The sequence below is a fragment of the Oratosquilla oratoria genome, chromosome 3 (assembly GCF_046742065.1).
Source record: "Oratosquilla oratoria isolate Oo_2021 chromosome 3, ASM4674206v1, whole genome shotgun sequence".
NCBI classification, from domain to species: domain Eukaryota; kingdom Metazoa; phylum Arthropoda; class Malacostraca; order Stomatopoda; family Squillidae; genus Oratosquilla; species Oratosquilla oratoria.
In genome coordinates this window covers 41,746,405-41,762,415 of record NC_134779.1, presented here as the reverse complement: position 1 = coordinate 41,762,415, position 16,011 = coordinate 41,746,405, and the positions used below count along the sequence as shown (strand labels likewise).

The following is a 16,011-nucleotide window of genomic DNA, read 5'->3' as shown; positions in this document are numbered from 1 at the left end:
ATGTGAGCCAAACCTGAGGCCATTACCGGTTACCTAGGGGTTGTGAATTTCTTGTACAAGCGACCTGGGGCAAAAGATAGACAGATTGATGATCTGATAATCCCCTATGCTCTTCCCTGAATACATTTACATCCAGAACTCTTTCACTACTCCTTTTGGGCACAACTATATAGTCCATTAAAGTTTTCTCAAATACCCCCCAACCAATCACTCTGGCCTATGCATACTAAAACATCACTTTCTTCTTAAACACTGTTTGCTATCATCATTTCCCTCTCATAATGCATTTCTAATATCCCTCCACTATACATCCATCCTAAGGGAGTCCTAGAATGTCTATCTTGCACAAATACCATTTGTCAATACTTGTCATGGTGGTAGTAGTTTGGAATGAAAGGAAAACAAAAACAATGAAACAAGAAATACATACATATGTATACCAAAGGATTTTTCCCTCTTACAAGGGAGCTACCCCCCCCCCCAAAAAAAAAAAAAAAAAAACAGACATAAAATCCACTCCCATCCATTCCATCCCCACATACTTCACTCCCATTCCCATTCAACCCACTCCATCCCTCTTATCTTGGCCTCTCCCGGATGATGGGTCATCCCTACATCTTGCCCACTGCCCTGGGTCAAAAGCAGTGTTGCATGACACACTACATCCACAGCAAGGCCACTTCATCTAATCAGCGGCCACCCTTCTCCGTCCCCTCATGCAGAAAATGAGAAGATGGGGAGAAATTCTTTTTCACAACCCCACCCTCACAACCCCACCCCCAAAACACTCCCTCTCATGCATTACAGCATCATCCATACACAACCATCCTCCATTTACCCCTATCTTCTGTTTTCTCCAGTCCTTCCTCAACAGACATTCACCTCTTTCCCAATTCCCCTATTAACCCCATCCATCCATCTCATCCTTGGTCGACCCCCTATGTTCACTACTTCTACCTCTGCCTTCCACACCTCTTTAATTCATTCTTCACTCATTCTTTCCAATACTCTTTCATCAACCCTATCTCCCAACTCCCTTTTCACCCCCATTCTCCTCCTCACCTCCAAGTTTCTCATGCTATCCAGCCTAGTAACCCCTATCATACTTCTCAGACACCTCATCTCAAACACATTCAAACTCCTTCTCTCTTCCCCTCATATATTCCATGTTTCTGTCCCATGCAGTTCTGTCAACACAATCATTCCATACAATCTCTTAGCCTTCATTCCCAAATGTCTATTTCTCATTACACTTTTTAATCCCCCAAGGCATTTACTTGCTTCTCTCAATCTACATTCTACCTCCTCCTCCACTTTTCCCTTTCCTGCCACATTCGCACCCAAGTATCTAAAACTATCCACTTCCTCCATTCTCTATTTCTTAATACTCACTTCCAGTCTGCTGCCACTTTCTCCCTTTGTTCATCTCATCACCTTACTTTTACCCACATTTATCTTCAACTTCCTTCTTTTGCACACCTACCCAAACTCTATCACAAACTTCCTAAATCCCTCCTCTGATCCTGGTACAAGTGCAGTGTCATCAGCAAACAACAACAGGCTTATTTCCCACTTTTTTCTATTTTCTTTAACCATCTCCAATCACCAGCCCATTACCCTTGCACTTACCTCTCACACCAGCCCATTACCCTTGCGCTTACCTTTCACACCACCACATCCATGTATAAAGTGAACAGCTATGGTGACATAACACATCCCTGGTGAAGTCTCACATTTAAATCAAACCACTCACTCTCTCCATATCTAATTTTAAAATTAGCTCTACAATTATAAAAACTCTTGACTGTTCTTAAAAACTTTACTCCTATCCCATATATCTGCAATACCTCCCAAAGTGCCTTCTTGTCTACCCTGTCATAAGCCTTTTCCAAATCCATAAAGGCCCAAAAAACATCCTTACCTTTTCCTAAAGCTTTCTCACATATCTGCCTTATCACAAAAATCTGATCCATGCAACCCCTACCTGTCCTAAACCCACACTGTTCCTCACCAATTACTTCCTCTATGCCTCTCCTAATCTGCTCAATCAAGACCCATAAGCCTTCCCAACTACACTTAACAAACTGTTCCCTCTGAAACTACTACACTCATACTTGTCCCCTTTTCCTTTGTCGAGTGGATCTATACAGGCACTCCTCCAGTCCTCCAGCACTCTACCCTATTACAAACTTACATTAACCTGTACAGTGTCGGAGCCAAAAATAATTTCTTTTTATTACTTAACCACTTCACTCCGGGACTTAAATCTCGCGGGCAGCAGCCAATGCCAGCCATACGACGTGTTGTAATAATACTCGCATCATAAAATATAGTCACCGCTTATATCGATCGTTCTCTCTTTCACCCGTGAATTTTGAAAACCACAGAGAATGGGATTAAGGGCACATTAGGGAGAATGTAAAAACACAGGGGCGACTACAATAAATATAATCAAGACGCCGATATGGCAGCGTCGCGAATCCACTTGCTCCTCATGACGCCTACGTGTGCGGCACCGTATGGTAGGGGTTAAATCAACTCAAAATTATGTAAAACCAAAAATCTTGCTTATTTTGATTCACCTTAGCCTAAAAATAGAGAAACTGGGTCAATTTTGTTGAGATATGCTTGCAAAAGTTTGGTAGAACATATGTAGACTTTCTTTCGCTCCTCATGTGGGTTGAACGAGGTCATATTTTTCATGGAAGCTTCGTTAGAATTTCAGAGTGAAGTGTTTATAAATAGTTTTTGTGAATTTTTTGGCAACTATTTATCATTTTATGTGGTAAATTGATTTTTCGGTATCTTTTTTTCTTTATAATTCCATGGAGGATAGGTGATTGTGGTGTTTCTTATTGTTTTGGTAAATGTTTTAGTAAGCATCCATCACACTATTATTGCCTGGCCACATTTTGTATTACTCATTTATTACAAAAATTGGCAGTGCAAAATTGCCAGTTCTATATGTCTGAACACGTACTAAATAGCACCTGCCTAACTGTTGAAGTAGAACTTCACCTCATCATACTTCATTTTGTACAATAGAGTCAGCTAAATTACGTCCTAAAGGCTGATTTTATATCCCAAGTTACCCCCGAAAAATTGCTGCCAGGGTTGCTAGTTTTACCAATAAATAAAAAAAATTGGGTGTCTTTTATAGCCAATGGATAGGGCTACTTATTTATTACCACAGATTTGACCCTCTACGTAATGCCTATTTTTGGCGAATTTTTAAATTTGCGGCATACGACACAAGCCGCTGATGCTGTAGGGGTTAAACCTCACCAGCCAGTCCACCATCATTGTATCTCTCTCTTTTAGACATTCTGCATGAATTCCATCCAACCCAGGCACCTTGCCTGCTCTCATCATCTTACCTCTTTTCTTTATTTCTCCTCCATTTCCCTCACTCACACAGTAATTTTCTTTGTATTTCCCATTGCAAATACCTTTCCCTCCCTATCCTCCTTCACATTTAGGAACTCCCTAAAGCACTCTGCCCATCTTCGTCTTACTACCACCTCTTACTTTTCCTTTTACTTTTTCTTCAAATGGCCACAGAAGGTGTTATATGTATAGAGGTGTTATATTTATAGGTGTTATATGTATAGAGGTGCCAGACTCGATGACATTGCCGAGTCCTGTGACGATGTCACAAAAGACACGGACTCAAACATGGTTTTCATAATACACACCAGTATGAATGACGTCAAGTCAACGCAATCAGAGGAACTCATTGAAAAGTACCGGAGAACAATCAGGATATATAAAGAAAAGATTTATAGGAAAAACCTTGTAATTTCAGGGATCCTTCCCAGATTCATGAGAAGGGATAAATTTTTCAACATAGACAGATTCTACAACATTGCATTCAGTGCGAACAACAGAGTAAAATCCCTCTGTGAAAAGTAAAAAGTGCACTTTGTCAATTTCTGGGACAACTTCTGCTTTGATAAAACTGTTTGAGGAAAACGGTCTACATTTGAATGCGACCGGAGCAGCAAGGTTAGGTAGGCTGCTCAACAACAGCCTGGTCAACATCAGAAGAAAAAATTCCTCAGCGGAGCCCCCATCAACACCTCCGTAGTAGAGCAAAAAAGAAACTGACAGATATCAACCTCTGCTACGTTAATGCTCGCAGTGTACGGAACAAATTCGAAGATCTAGAAATCCTCGGAGCAACCGGCAACTACCATGTGATAGGAGTAACAGAAACATGGTTGGACACATCAAGTCAAGATTTTATTACGGAATACTGTTTGCCGGGCTACTCAATTTTCAGTTGCAAAAGAGAAAATAGAATAGGCAGTGGAGTAATCTTATATGTCCATAACTCCCACCAACCATCACTGTTAAAAACAAAGGCAGTAACAAATGCTGATATATTGTTTGTTGAAATTAAAAACAATTACAGTAAATCTAAAGTAATGATTGCACTTGTTTATAGACCACCGGGTCAGCTGCTGGAAAATGATGAAAAATTATTAAAACTAATCTCAGAAACTAACCAACGCTGCAAGACAGTAATCATGGGAGACTTTAACTTACTGTTAAGAGATGGTGCGAGGATTTGAATTAGCATACAGGCCAAGACTTGTAACTTACTGGAAAGTGACTTCCACCAATACATAAACAGCCCTACCAAGAAAATAATATCCTGGACCTAATATTTTCTACAACAGAGAATCTTGTGAATGAAATGAATGTCAAACCACTATTCAGTACTAGCAATCATATCATCACATTCAAAATTAAAATGGGAGCTAGTTTATCCAAGATCAGCAAAGAAAAAGTACCCGACTTCGGTAGAGTCAATTTTAAGAGACTCTGATCATTACTAGAAAACTCGGACTGGAGCAAAACTTCGAACGAGATTGATATTGATAAAACATGGGAAAACTTCACCACAGAGCTAAACAGTGCTGTAATTCTCTGTATTCCCTATCGTGAGAGGCGTCCGGCAACAAATAAACCAAAGTGGTGGAATAGGGAAATTAGTAACAACCTTTCTCGTAAAAAGCGTGCATACAAAAAATATTTACCAACTAAAACCCAAGATGATAAACTAACACTAGACAGAATTCGCCGCAAAACCAAACACTGATAAAGCATAGTAAGAAAAATTTGAAGAGTATATTGCTGAGGCAAGCAAATTGAACCCTAAAGAATTCTATAGTTATGCAAATAAGAAGAAAATGCTTACCTGCAGTGTTGGACCACTATACAACAATGAAGGTAAACATACAGATGATGAAAATGAGATGGCCTCAATCCTTAATAAATTTTTTGCATCTGTCTTCACAGACGAGGATTGCTCAGTGTATCAGCCTCCAGAACATAAAATGTCCCAAAATGCCTTAAATCAACTCATAATTACTGAAAGTGATGTACAAGCCATTGATAAGCTCAAAATAAATAAAACCCAGGGACCTGACAAAATTTCACCTAGGATTCTGCGAGAAGTAAAAAATCAAATTGGTAAACCCTTGTACATCCTTTTCAACAAATCTTTAACACTTGGTAAAGTCCCATGAGATTGGAAATGTGCTAACGTAACACCAATATTCAAGAAAGGGGACAAAATCACAACCAGGCAACTACAGACCGGTTAGCCTGACTTCGATTATGTGTAAACTGCTAGAGACCATTCATGACAGTGTAGTGAAATTTCTATAAGAAAATAAAATTATGAAAGATTCACAACATGGCTTCCGTAGCAAACACTCATGTTTAACTAAGCTTGACTTCTTTCTTGATGTCTTTAGCAAATACGAGGAATGTAGATCTGTTGATACAATTCATCTAGATTTTCAGAAGGCATTCCCCATAAACAATTGCTCGACAAATTAAAAACACACAATATTTCTAGTAATATCCACAACAGAGTTGTAATTAATGGGGCCTCATCTAGCTGGGTCAACACTAAAAGTGCCGTACTACAAGGACCAGTTTTGTTCTTAATATACTGTATGTAAATGATCTAGACGATGGCCTCCTCTGCAAAGTATCAAAATTTGCTGATGACACAAAAATTACTGGCAAAGTAACAACCACCAAAGAGAAAGAAACTCTACAATCCAATCTAGACAGATTATCAAGCTGGGCAAGCAAATGGCAAATGAAACTTAACATTAACAAATGTTAAGTCATGCATATTGGAAGTAACAATGAGCACATCCAATACCAGATGAATGGAATAATACTGGATTCAGTAACTAAAGAAAAAGATGTTGGAGTTTTAACATCAAATAACTTAAGCCAAGTCAACATTGCTCAGCTGTTAAAACAGCAAATAAATTGGTTGGCTTTATCGGAAGAGTCTTTGAAAATACATACGTACATACATATACCAAGGCTTTTTCCCCCTTACAAGGGGGGTAGCCAAGAAGAAAAAGTCATAAAATCATTCCCACCCATTCCATCCCTGAATACACTCCACACCCCTCCACCCTCCCTCTTATCTTAGCACCTCCTGAATGACAGGTCATCCCTGCACCTTGTCCACTGCCCTGGGTCAGAAGCAGTGTCGCAAGACACAGCACATCCACAGCAAGGCTGCTTCATTAAATCGGCGACCCCCCCTCTCCGTCCCCCCCATTGCATAAAATGAGAGGACGGGGAGAAATCCCTTTGGGCTGCATCAAATTTTGCTAAAACTTTATAATTCCTTGGTCCGTCCCCATCTCGAATAATATGTACAATTTTGGTCCCCACACTACCAGAAAGATATTAGTAAACTAAAAAGAGTGCAATGGAGAATGACCAAAATGCTAGCAAGGCTGAGAAATCTGCCATATAAAGACTTAAAAGTCTAAATTTATTCTCACTTTTAACAAGGAGAATGCAAGGAAACTTAATCGAGGTTTTTAACATGTTCAAAGGCTTTGACGACATCAATGTCAAAGATTACTTCTTACTAGACCGATCAAGTACAAGAAGACTTCACAATTTCAAAATAATTGGTAAAAGATTTTCTTCGAATGCAAGTAAGCATTTCTTCTTTAACTGGGTTGTTAATGTGTGGAATTCGTTACCTTCCACTGTCACTGAAAGTAACACAATAACAACATTTAAAAATTGCCTAGATAAATACCTAGACTCTAATCCACAAATAAAATATTATCCCTTGCAATAAAAGACCTGACACCCTGGCATTCAACTGTAATTGGATAGGATAGTGGTAGCAGTAGTGTTAGTTCATCTTCTATTGCCTAGTTGCCCTGTTTTCTTAACTGTAGCTTAGTATAGTAAACACAAACAGCCTCATTAGGGCCAGTAGGCCTGCTGTTGTTTGTTCTTCCGTTGTGTTCCTTTGTTTACTTGATCCACCTCCTCTTCCTCTCTTAATTTCCTTCCAAAACATCTTTTTAATACTTTCAAAATTTTCTGTCATACTCTTACCCAATTTCACATCTGCTCTCCTCTTTGCCTCCTTTATCTTATGCTTTACTTCTCTTTTTTTTTCTTTATACTTCTCATATGATTCTCTTGTCTTATTTTGTAACCAGTCTGTGAATGCTTGCTTCTTCTCTTCTACAACCTTCTTTGCTTCCTCATCCCACCACTCACTACCTTTCGTTCTATTTCTTCCCATCCTCCTTGTTCCACACACCATCTTTGCAAACTTTGTGACTCCCTCCTTGAACAATCCCCATTCCTCCTCCACTCCTAGTTCTACTCTATCCTTCATTCCCTGCCACTCCTCTCTCAGCTCCTTCTTGTACTCCTTCTCCTTTTCTTTTTCATTTAACAAGAAATAATAATACATACATATACCAAAGGCCTTTTCGCCCTTGTAAGGGAGGTAGCCAAAAAGAAAAAGGCATAAAAACCATTCCCACCCATTCCATCCCTAATACACTCCACTCTCCTCCACCCTCCCTCTTATCTTGGCACCTCCTGGATGATGGGTCATCCCTGCACCTTGTCCACTGGCCTGGGTCAGAAGCAGTGTCGCAAGACACAGCACATCCACAGCAAGGTCGCTTCATTAAATCGGCGACCCCCCCTCTCCATCCCCCCATGCAGAAAAGGAGAAGATGGGGAGAGATCCCTTCGGCTGCGTCATATTTTTCTCACACATACTACCTCATCCCCCATCCCTCCACCCATTCCACCTCATGCATCACAACATCATCCATATACAAACATTCTCCATTCACCCCTGTCTTCTGTCCTCTCCTGTCCTTCCTCAACAGACATTCCCCTCTTCCCCAAGTCACCTTTCACCCCATCCATCCATCTCATCCTAGGTTGCCCCCTCATGTTCACTCCCCCCACATCTGCCTTCCATACTTCTTTTACTAGTCTGTCTTCACTCATTCTTTCCATGTGTCCAAACCATCCCAATACTCTTTCATCCATCTTATCTCCAAACTCCCTTACCACCCCCGTTCTCCTCGTCACCTCCTCATTCCTCACTCTACCTAGCCTAGTAACCCCTATCATACTTCTCAGACACCTCATCTCAAACTCCTTATTTCTTCCTCTCTTATGTTCCATGTTTCTGCCCCATACAGTGCTGTTGGCACAATCACTCCTTCATACAATCTCCTCTTAGTATCTATTCCCAAATGTCTATACCTCATTACACTTTTTAAAACCACCAAGGCATTTACTCACTTCTCTCAATAAATAAGAATTTATCTCAAGAAATAATGATAATAATAATAATAAAAATACAATAATAAGAAAGAAGTGTAAAAGGAGGGGGGATCATATGCATCTTGGATGCCAATCCAAATCCCTCGAGCCCAATCTCCATTATTCCTTTTCATAAAAACAAGACCAGGTTAACCACAGTAAACTGCCTCTTCTGCACTTGTAACTCACTTGGTACATTGCCAAAGGGGATGAAGTTGTTCAAGGGAGTCAGCGAGGACATGCTGGGTGAGTGTAATGGCTGCATCTGCTGTTGATACGATGACAAACCACTCATGGAACTCAAGGGCTGCACCTGTTGTTGCAAAGATTGGACTTGCTGCTGCAGAGGTTGTAGGCGTCCTGCTAGGAAGGGTGCCATGTTGGAAGCAGGGAGCTGTCCCTGTTCTGTGCGTAGAGCTTCGTAAATTCCACCTATAGTCTCCTGCACCTGGTTCAGCTATAAGGAAGAAGGAAAATAATGTGCATTTCCTTTCAAAAAGGTACAAAATATGTGTAAAACTTTTGTTAATTATGCAACTCAACATAAGATTGTTATGTAATTGGTTTGTGAAGCTGGATCTACACATTGTATCAACATACTGGGTTCACAACAAATATTTAGATTGACACTACCACCTCACAGTTATTTTGTAACATTAATATTTTTGGGATTATATTCAATGTTTCTATGACCATGAAAAAAAGTGCCTTTATATGCTAAATGTTAATTTTCTTTTTAAATGATTCTCTATCCACAAGTATCCATGTAACATACTTATTTCCACAACTTATCAGCCTCAAGGGACAATATTAAGATTGATAAGGGCTTCACAAGATCTTCATTTTTGGTTAATTAAAACTAATAAACTCATAACTTCTTTACAGTTTGTTCCAGTAATACACAATTCACATTACTGTTCCTGAGATGGATAATAATTTCTTAAATACTGAAAACCAAATTAAGGATTTGGAGTGTCAAAAGTTGTTAATGAAACTTGTTAGATATTAAGTCCTAAGTCATGAGAAAATCAATAAACTATTAAATATACAAGGATAATAACATAATAATAATATTACAAAGAATTACGAAGGAGGAACATGCTGACAGGAGACCTTTTGGTCCATAACTAGGTTGGATGAGAAAAAAAAATTGTAATAAGATATATGATAATTGGGACCAGGCATCCTTCTCCCTGTAGCCCCACAGGGGACATTCCTAAAAAAAGTAAAGGCATAAGAGGGTCTAGGAGTTTTCCAATCAGCACCCTAAGGTATGGGTCTTTTAATGTGTGTGGATGGGGTAGAGATGAGAGCAAGAGGGAAGAGATAGGCAGTATGTTTGTGAGAAGAAAGATGGGTGTGTTGGCTTTGAGTGAAACTAAGTTGAGAGGGAAAGGCGAGTGTGAGTTTGGGAGTGTAGTTGGGAGGTTCTCAGGAGTGAAGAGAGGGCAAGAGAGAGAAGGGGTGGCTATACTAGTAAGTGAAGAGATAGGTAAACGTGTAGTGGAATGGAAGGAGGTTTCTTCACAGATAATGTGGATGAAGGTGAAACTGGGAAAGGAGATGTGGTTTTTGTAAGTGCATATGGGCCTGGTAGTGAAAAGAGTATAGAAGAAAAGGCCGCTTTTTGGATAGGATTAAATGAGTGAATAGAGGGACTAGGGAGGAACGTCAATGTAGTAGTATTGGGAGACCTTAATGCTAGGGTAGGAAATGAACCAATTGATGGAGTGATTGGGAAATGTGGAGTTCCAGGAAAGAATCATAGTGGAGAATTGATGGTGGAGATGTGTCTAGATAGAGAGTCGATGATAGCAAATACAGTGTTTCGGAAGAAAGTCAAGCATAAGTACACATGGGAGAGGGTGGTGGATGGAAGGGTGATAGATAGAGCATTAATGGACTATGTAATGGTAGATAGGAGTATAATAGGAAGAGTTAAGGATGTACATGTGCTAAGGGGAAAGAGTGGGGGAATATCAGATCATTTTTTGGTGGAAGGTAAGCTGAGAGTGGAGGATAGATGGAGAAAGAGGAAAAGGACAAAAGGTAGGGAGGTACTTAGAGTGAACTCTTTAACCTCTTCCATACGGTGATGCCTATGTAGGCGTCATGAGGAGCAAGTGGGTATATGAGGATGCCGACATCGGCGTCTTGATTATATTTATTGTAGTCGTACCTGTGTGGCCCCCCCATACTCTGTAAACTGGCTTCATCATATTTTCTATGGTTATCAAAATTCACGGGTGAAAGAGAATGAGCGATAGAGCAGTGACTTTATTTTTTATAATGCGAGTATTATGACGCAACATCGCACGTCTGGCAGCTAATGCTGCCAGACATGCGATGTGGCCCGTATTGAAGGGGTTAAATGAGAAGGAAACAGAGGAGTACAAGAAGAAGCTGAGAGAAGAGTGGGAGGGAGTGAAGGATAGAGTAGAACTAGGAATGGAGGAGGAATGGATTTGGTTCAAGGAGGGAGTCACAAAGTTTGCAAAGATGGTGTGAAACAAGAAGGACAGGAGGAAATAGAAGGAAGGGTAGTGAGTGGTGGGATATGGAGACAAAGAAGGTTGTAGAAGAGAAGAAGCGAGATTTCACAGATTGGTTAAGAAATAGGATGAGGGATTCATGTGAGAGGTACAAAGAAAAGAGAAGAGAAGAGAAGCACAGGGTAAAGGAGGCAAAGAGGAGAGCAGATGTGAAGTGGGGAAAGAGTATGACAGAAAATTTTGAAAGTAATAAAAAGATGTTTTGGAAAGAAATTAAGAGAGGAAGAGGAGGTGAATCAAGTAGAGAAGAAAAGGTAAAAGGTGCAAATGGAGAGATGATAATGGAAGAGAAGGCAGTAAGGGGAAGATGGGCAGAGTATTTTAGGGAGTTGCTAAATGTGAAGGAGGATAGGGAGGGAAAGGTAGTTGCAGTGGGAAGTGCTAAGAAAATGACCATGATGAGTGAGGAAAATGGAGGAGAAATAGGTAAGGATGAAGTAAAGGCAGTTGTTAAGATGATGAGAGCAGGTAAGGCGCCTGGTCATGATGGATGCCATGCAGAATATAAAAAAAAAAAAAAAAAAAAAAAAAATGAGGTACAGTGATGGTGGACTGGCTGGTGAGGTTATTTAATGTTTGCTGGAGAGAGGGTAGAGTGCTGGAGGACTGGAGGAGTGCCTGTTCCACTTTATAAGGAAAAAAGGGACAAGTGTGAGTGTGGTAGTTTCAGAGGGATTAGCTTGTTAAGTGTAGTTGGGAAGGCTTCTAGGAGGATCTTGATTGAGAGGATTAGGAGGAACAGAGGGAGTAATTGGTGAGGAACAATGTGGATTTAGGACAGGTAGAGGTTGTGTAGATCAGATATTTGTGGTAAGACAGATATGTGAGAAAGCTATAGGAAAAGGTAAGGATGTCTTTTGGGCTTTTATGGATCTAGAAAAGGCTTATGACAGGGTAGACAGGAAGGCACTGTGGGAGGTACTGCAGATATACGGGATAGGAGGAAAGCTTTAAGGAGCTGTTAGGAGTTTTTACGAGAGTATTAGAGCATGTGTCAGGATTAGAAATGGAGAGAGTGAGTGGTTCGAGGTAACGGTGGGACTTCGTCAGGGATGTGTTATGTAGCCCTGGCTGTTCAACTTATATGGATGGGGTGGTGCGAGAGGTAAATGCAAGGGTGGTGGGTCAGGGATTGGAGATGGTTAAAGAAAATGGAGAAAAGTGGGAGGTGAGCCAGCTGTTGTTTGCGGATGACAATGCGCTTGTAGCAGGATCAGAGGAGGGATTGAGGAAGTTTGGGAGAGTGTGTGAAAGAAGAAAGTTGAAGATAAATGTGGGTAAAAGTAAGGTGATGAGATGTACAAGGGGTGAAAGTGGCAGCAGACTGGAAGTGAGTATTAAGGTAGAGCGACTGGAGGAAGTGGATAGTTTTAGATACTTGGGTGCAAATGTGGCAGGAAAGGGTGGAATGGAGGTAGAATGTAGATTAAGAGAAGCAAGTAAATGCCTTGGTGGGTTAAAAAGTGTAACAAGGAATAGACATTTGGGAATAGAGGCTAAGGGGAGATTGTATGAAGGAGTGATTGTGCCAACAGCACTGTATGGGGCAGAAACATGGAACATAAGAGAGGAAGAGAGGAGTTTGAATGTGTTTGAGATGAAAAGTCTGAGAAGTATGGCAAGGGTTAGGCTGGACAGAGTGAGAAACGTGGAGGTGAGGAGGTGAGCGGAGCTGGAAAGGGAGTTGGGAGATAGGGTTGATGAAAGAGTATTGGGATGGTTTAGACACATGGAAAGAATGAGTGAAGAAAGATTAGTAAAAGAGGTATGGAAGGCAGGGATGGAAGGAGTGAACATGAGGGTGCAACCAAGGATGAGATAAATGGGGTAAAAGGAGCATTGGGAAAGAGGGGAATGTCTGTTCAGGAAGAAAGGGAGAAGACAGAAGATAGGGACGAATGAAGAATGGTTGTGTTTGGATGATGCTGTGATGCAAGGAAGGGAGGGTGGGGGATGGGGAATCAGTGGGTTTGTTGCAGCCCAAAGGGATTTCTCCCAGTCTTTTCTTTTTCTGCATGAGGGGATGGAGGGGCGGGGGAGTTACTGATTATATGAAGCAGCCTTGTTGTGGATGTGCTGGGTCTTGCTGGATTGCTTTTGACCTAGGGCAGTGGGTGAGATGCAGGGATGACCTGTCATCCAGGAAGAGCCATGATAAGAGGGATGGTGGAGGGTGAATGGGAGTGGAGTATGTGAGGATGGAATGGGTGGGAGTGGATTTTATGCCTTTGTTTTTCAGCTATCTTTCTTGTAAGAGGGAAAAAGCCGCTGGTATATGTATGTCCATTTGTGTTGTTTGCATCTAATTTACTTTTGTAAGAAATCATTTTTATGAGGGAAGAATTTAACTATCCTGCCTGAAGACTCTGTCAATGAAAAGCAAACAAGAATTACAGAAACTACAACAAGGAGGAGTCAAATACACAGAGGAAATAGAAATGGCAGAAATTACGAATAAGCATTTTAAATCGGTGTTTACAAGGGAGAACATACAACTTAAAGATATCGAGTGGGAGGAGAGAGTTCCCCTATGAAAGAGATAGAAATATCAAGAAATGAAATAATGAAACACTTGAGTAATCTCGATGTCAGAAAATCGCATGGACCGGATGAAATGGCAAACTGGATTTTGAAAGAATGCAGGAATGTTACTAATAAACAGTTCACTGAAAGAAGGAAAAGTTCCAGAAGATTGGAAAAGAGCAAATATAAGTACCTATATATAAAGGGAGAAACAGAGAAGACCCTTACAAGTACGATAGCTATAATCTGTGAAAGAATTATCAAAACTAGATGGGTGAAACATTTGGAAAAAACAATGTACTAAATCCAAGACAATTTGGATTTAGACAAGGACAATCATGCGTCATAAACTTAACGTGTTTCTATTCAAGGCTAATAGATGTAATACAAGAGAGAGATGGATGGGCTGATTGTGCATTTCTAGACCTAAAAAAAGCTTTTGATAAGGTGCCATATAAGAAGTTGCTTAAGAAATTAGAAACTGCAGGAGGAATACAGGACAAACTACTGAAGTGGATGGAAGACTTCTTGCATGAAAGAAAAATGAGAGTGGTGATAAGAGACAAACACTCTAATTGGGATGAAGTGATAAGTGGTGCTCCACAAGGAACAATTTTGGCCCCAATAATGTTTGCTATATATATTAATGATATGGATGAAGGAATTGAAAGTTATATGAGCTTCTTTATGGATGATGCAAAATTGTTGAAAAAAGTGAACACTGAAGAAGATTGTGAGTCGCTACAGTCTCAATAAAGTATGGGAATGGAGTAGGAAGTGGGTTCAATATCAAGAAGTGTAGTATAATGGAATTTGGAAGAAGCAAAAAAAGAATAGTGGGATCATATAAATTGGGAGAAGAAGAATTAAAAAAAGTAGAAAATGAGAAGGACCTGGGAGTCATTATTATGAATAATATGTCCCCTAAGAAGCATATAAACAAAATTTTTGGAGAAACTTATAATTTAATATGAACAATCAAAGTGACTTTTACATAGCTGGATGAAGAAATGGTGAAGAAAATACTAATTACCTTGATAAGACCAAGATTGGAATATGCAGCGACAATGTGGTCACCAAGTACAAAAAAAATGTATAACAAAACTTGAAAGAATAAAAAGAGCAATTACAAAACTAGCACTAACACTCTCAGAACTATCATATGAAGAGAGACTAACAAAACTTGAACTACAGACATTAGAACACAGAAGAGAGAGAGGATACTTGATAACTATTTATAGAATCATGAAAGGCATAGAAACTATTGATAGGATCTAATAAAATGGGATAGTAGAAATACAAGAGGACACAGAAAGAAAATCAAGAAAGACAGTTATAGAAGGGACCTGAAAAAGAACAGCTTTCCCCACAGAGTAATAGACATCTGGAACAAGTTGGATGAAAAAGTGGTGTGTGCAAAAACAATTCATGAATTTAAAAATAGTTTAGATAAAATGAGATATGAAGATGGGACACCACGAGCATAGCTCCCCTTCCCATAAAATACAACTAGGTAAATACTTGTATGAGCTCCACACAGGCTTAACTTTTTTTTTTTTCTCTGTTGCTACTAGCATGGCCCATAGGTGGGTTGTGACAGAATATAATAACTTTACACATATAACAATACTCATAAGTATTAACAGTGGAATCTATTGGGAATGATACTGAACAAGGTGAACAAGATGATGAACATATGAATATCTAAAGGTGAACATATTTACCTAGTAGTATTTTACGGGACTGGAGCTATGCTCGTGTTGACCCGTTTTTGTATCTCTCTACATCTAGTTTGCTTTTGAATTTGTGTATATTTCTGGCATTAACTGTTTCACTGTTCAATTTGTTCCAGACGTCAAACATTATGTAAACCTTTTTTGTACTGCATTTTGTAAATTTCATACGAGTCTAATAAATGAACAAAGTATTCAACCACATGACAAATATTCTGACTTGTGATATTGCAGCATTGATGGCTTGCTGTGCCTGTACTGAAAAATTGGATGACGATTTCTGACTTCCTCTTCGTTCACTTCCATTACTACCCATTCCACCTGCTGCATGATGAGGAGGAGGATAGGATTCCCACGATGCCTTTGGCAATGAACTTCCTCCTAGAAACAAAGAAGATTGAAAACTGTGATTAGAAAATAGAAGAGTTACTATGAAATACTCTTTGCTTCAAAATTCAATTTTCATAATGAAGAATAAATGTACCCATGGTACTGTAGAGTAAATACTTGGAATTTGAAGGGGACAGAGCTGGTTTACCCTCACTGCTTCATTATTTGGC

At 39.8% G+C, this 16,011-nt stretch overlaps 1 protein-coding gene across 17 annotated transcripts in view; it reads right to left on the bottom strand.

Annotated features, from left to right (window-relative positions):
- The window catches only part of LOC143022115 (uncharacterized), a 285,895-nt gene that overhangs the window by 151,382 nt on the left and 118,502 nt on the right, over window positions 1-16,011 (bottom strand). For all 17 annotated transcript variants that reach the window (XR_012966036.1, XM_076180165.1, XM_076180152.1 and 14 more), the window contains 2 exons: window positions 15,672-15,832; window positions 8,833-9,100 (listed from right to left, as the gene is read on the bottom strand). Coding sequence is in view for 16 of the 17 variants with exons in the window: in XM_076180165.1 (XP_076036280.1) it covers window positions 8,833-9,100; window positions 15,672-15,832 (429 nt within the window). In the remaining variant the exon portion in view is untranslated. The remainder of the gene's footprint in view (window positions 1-8,832; window positions 9,101-15,671; window positions 15,833-16,011) is intronic.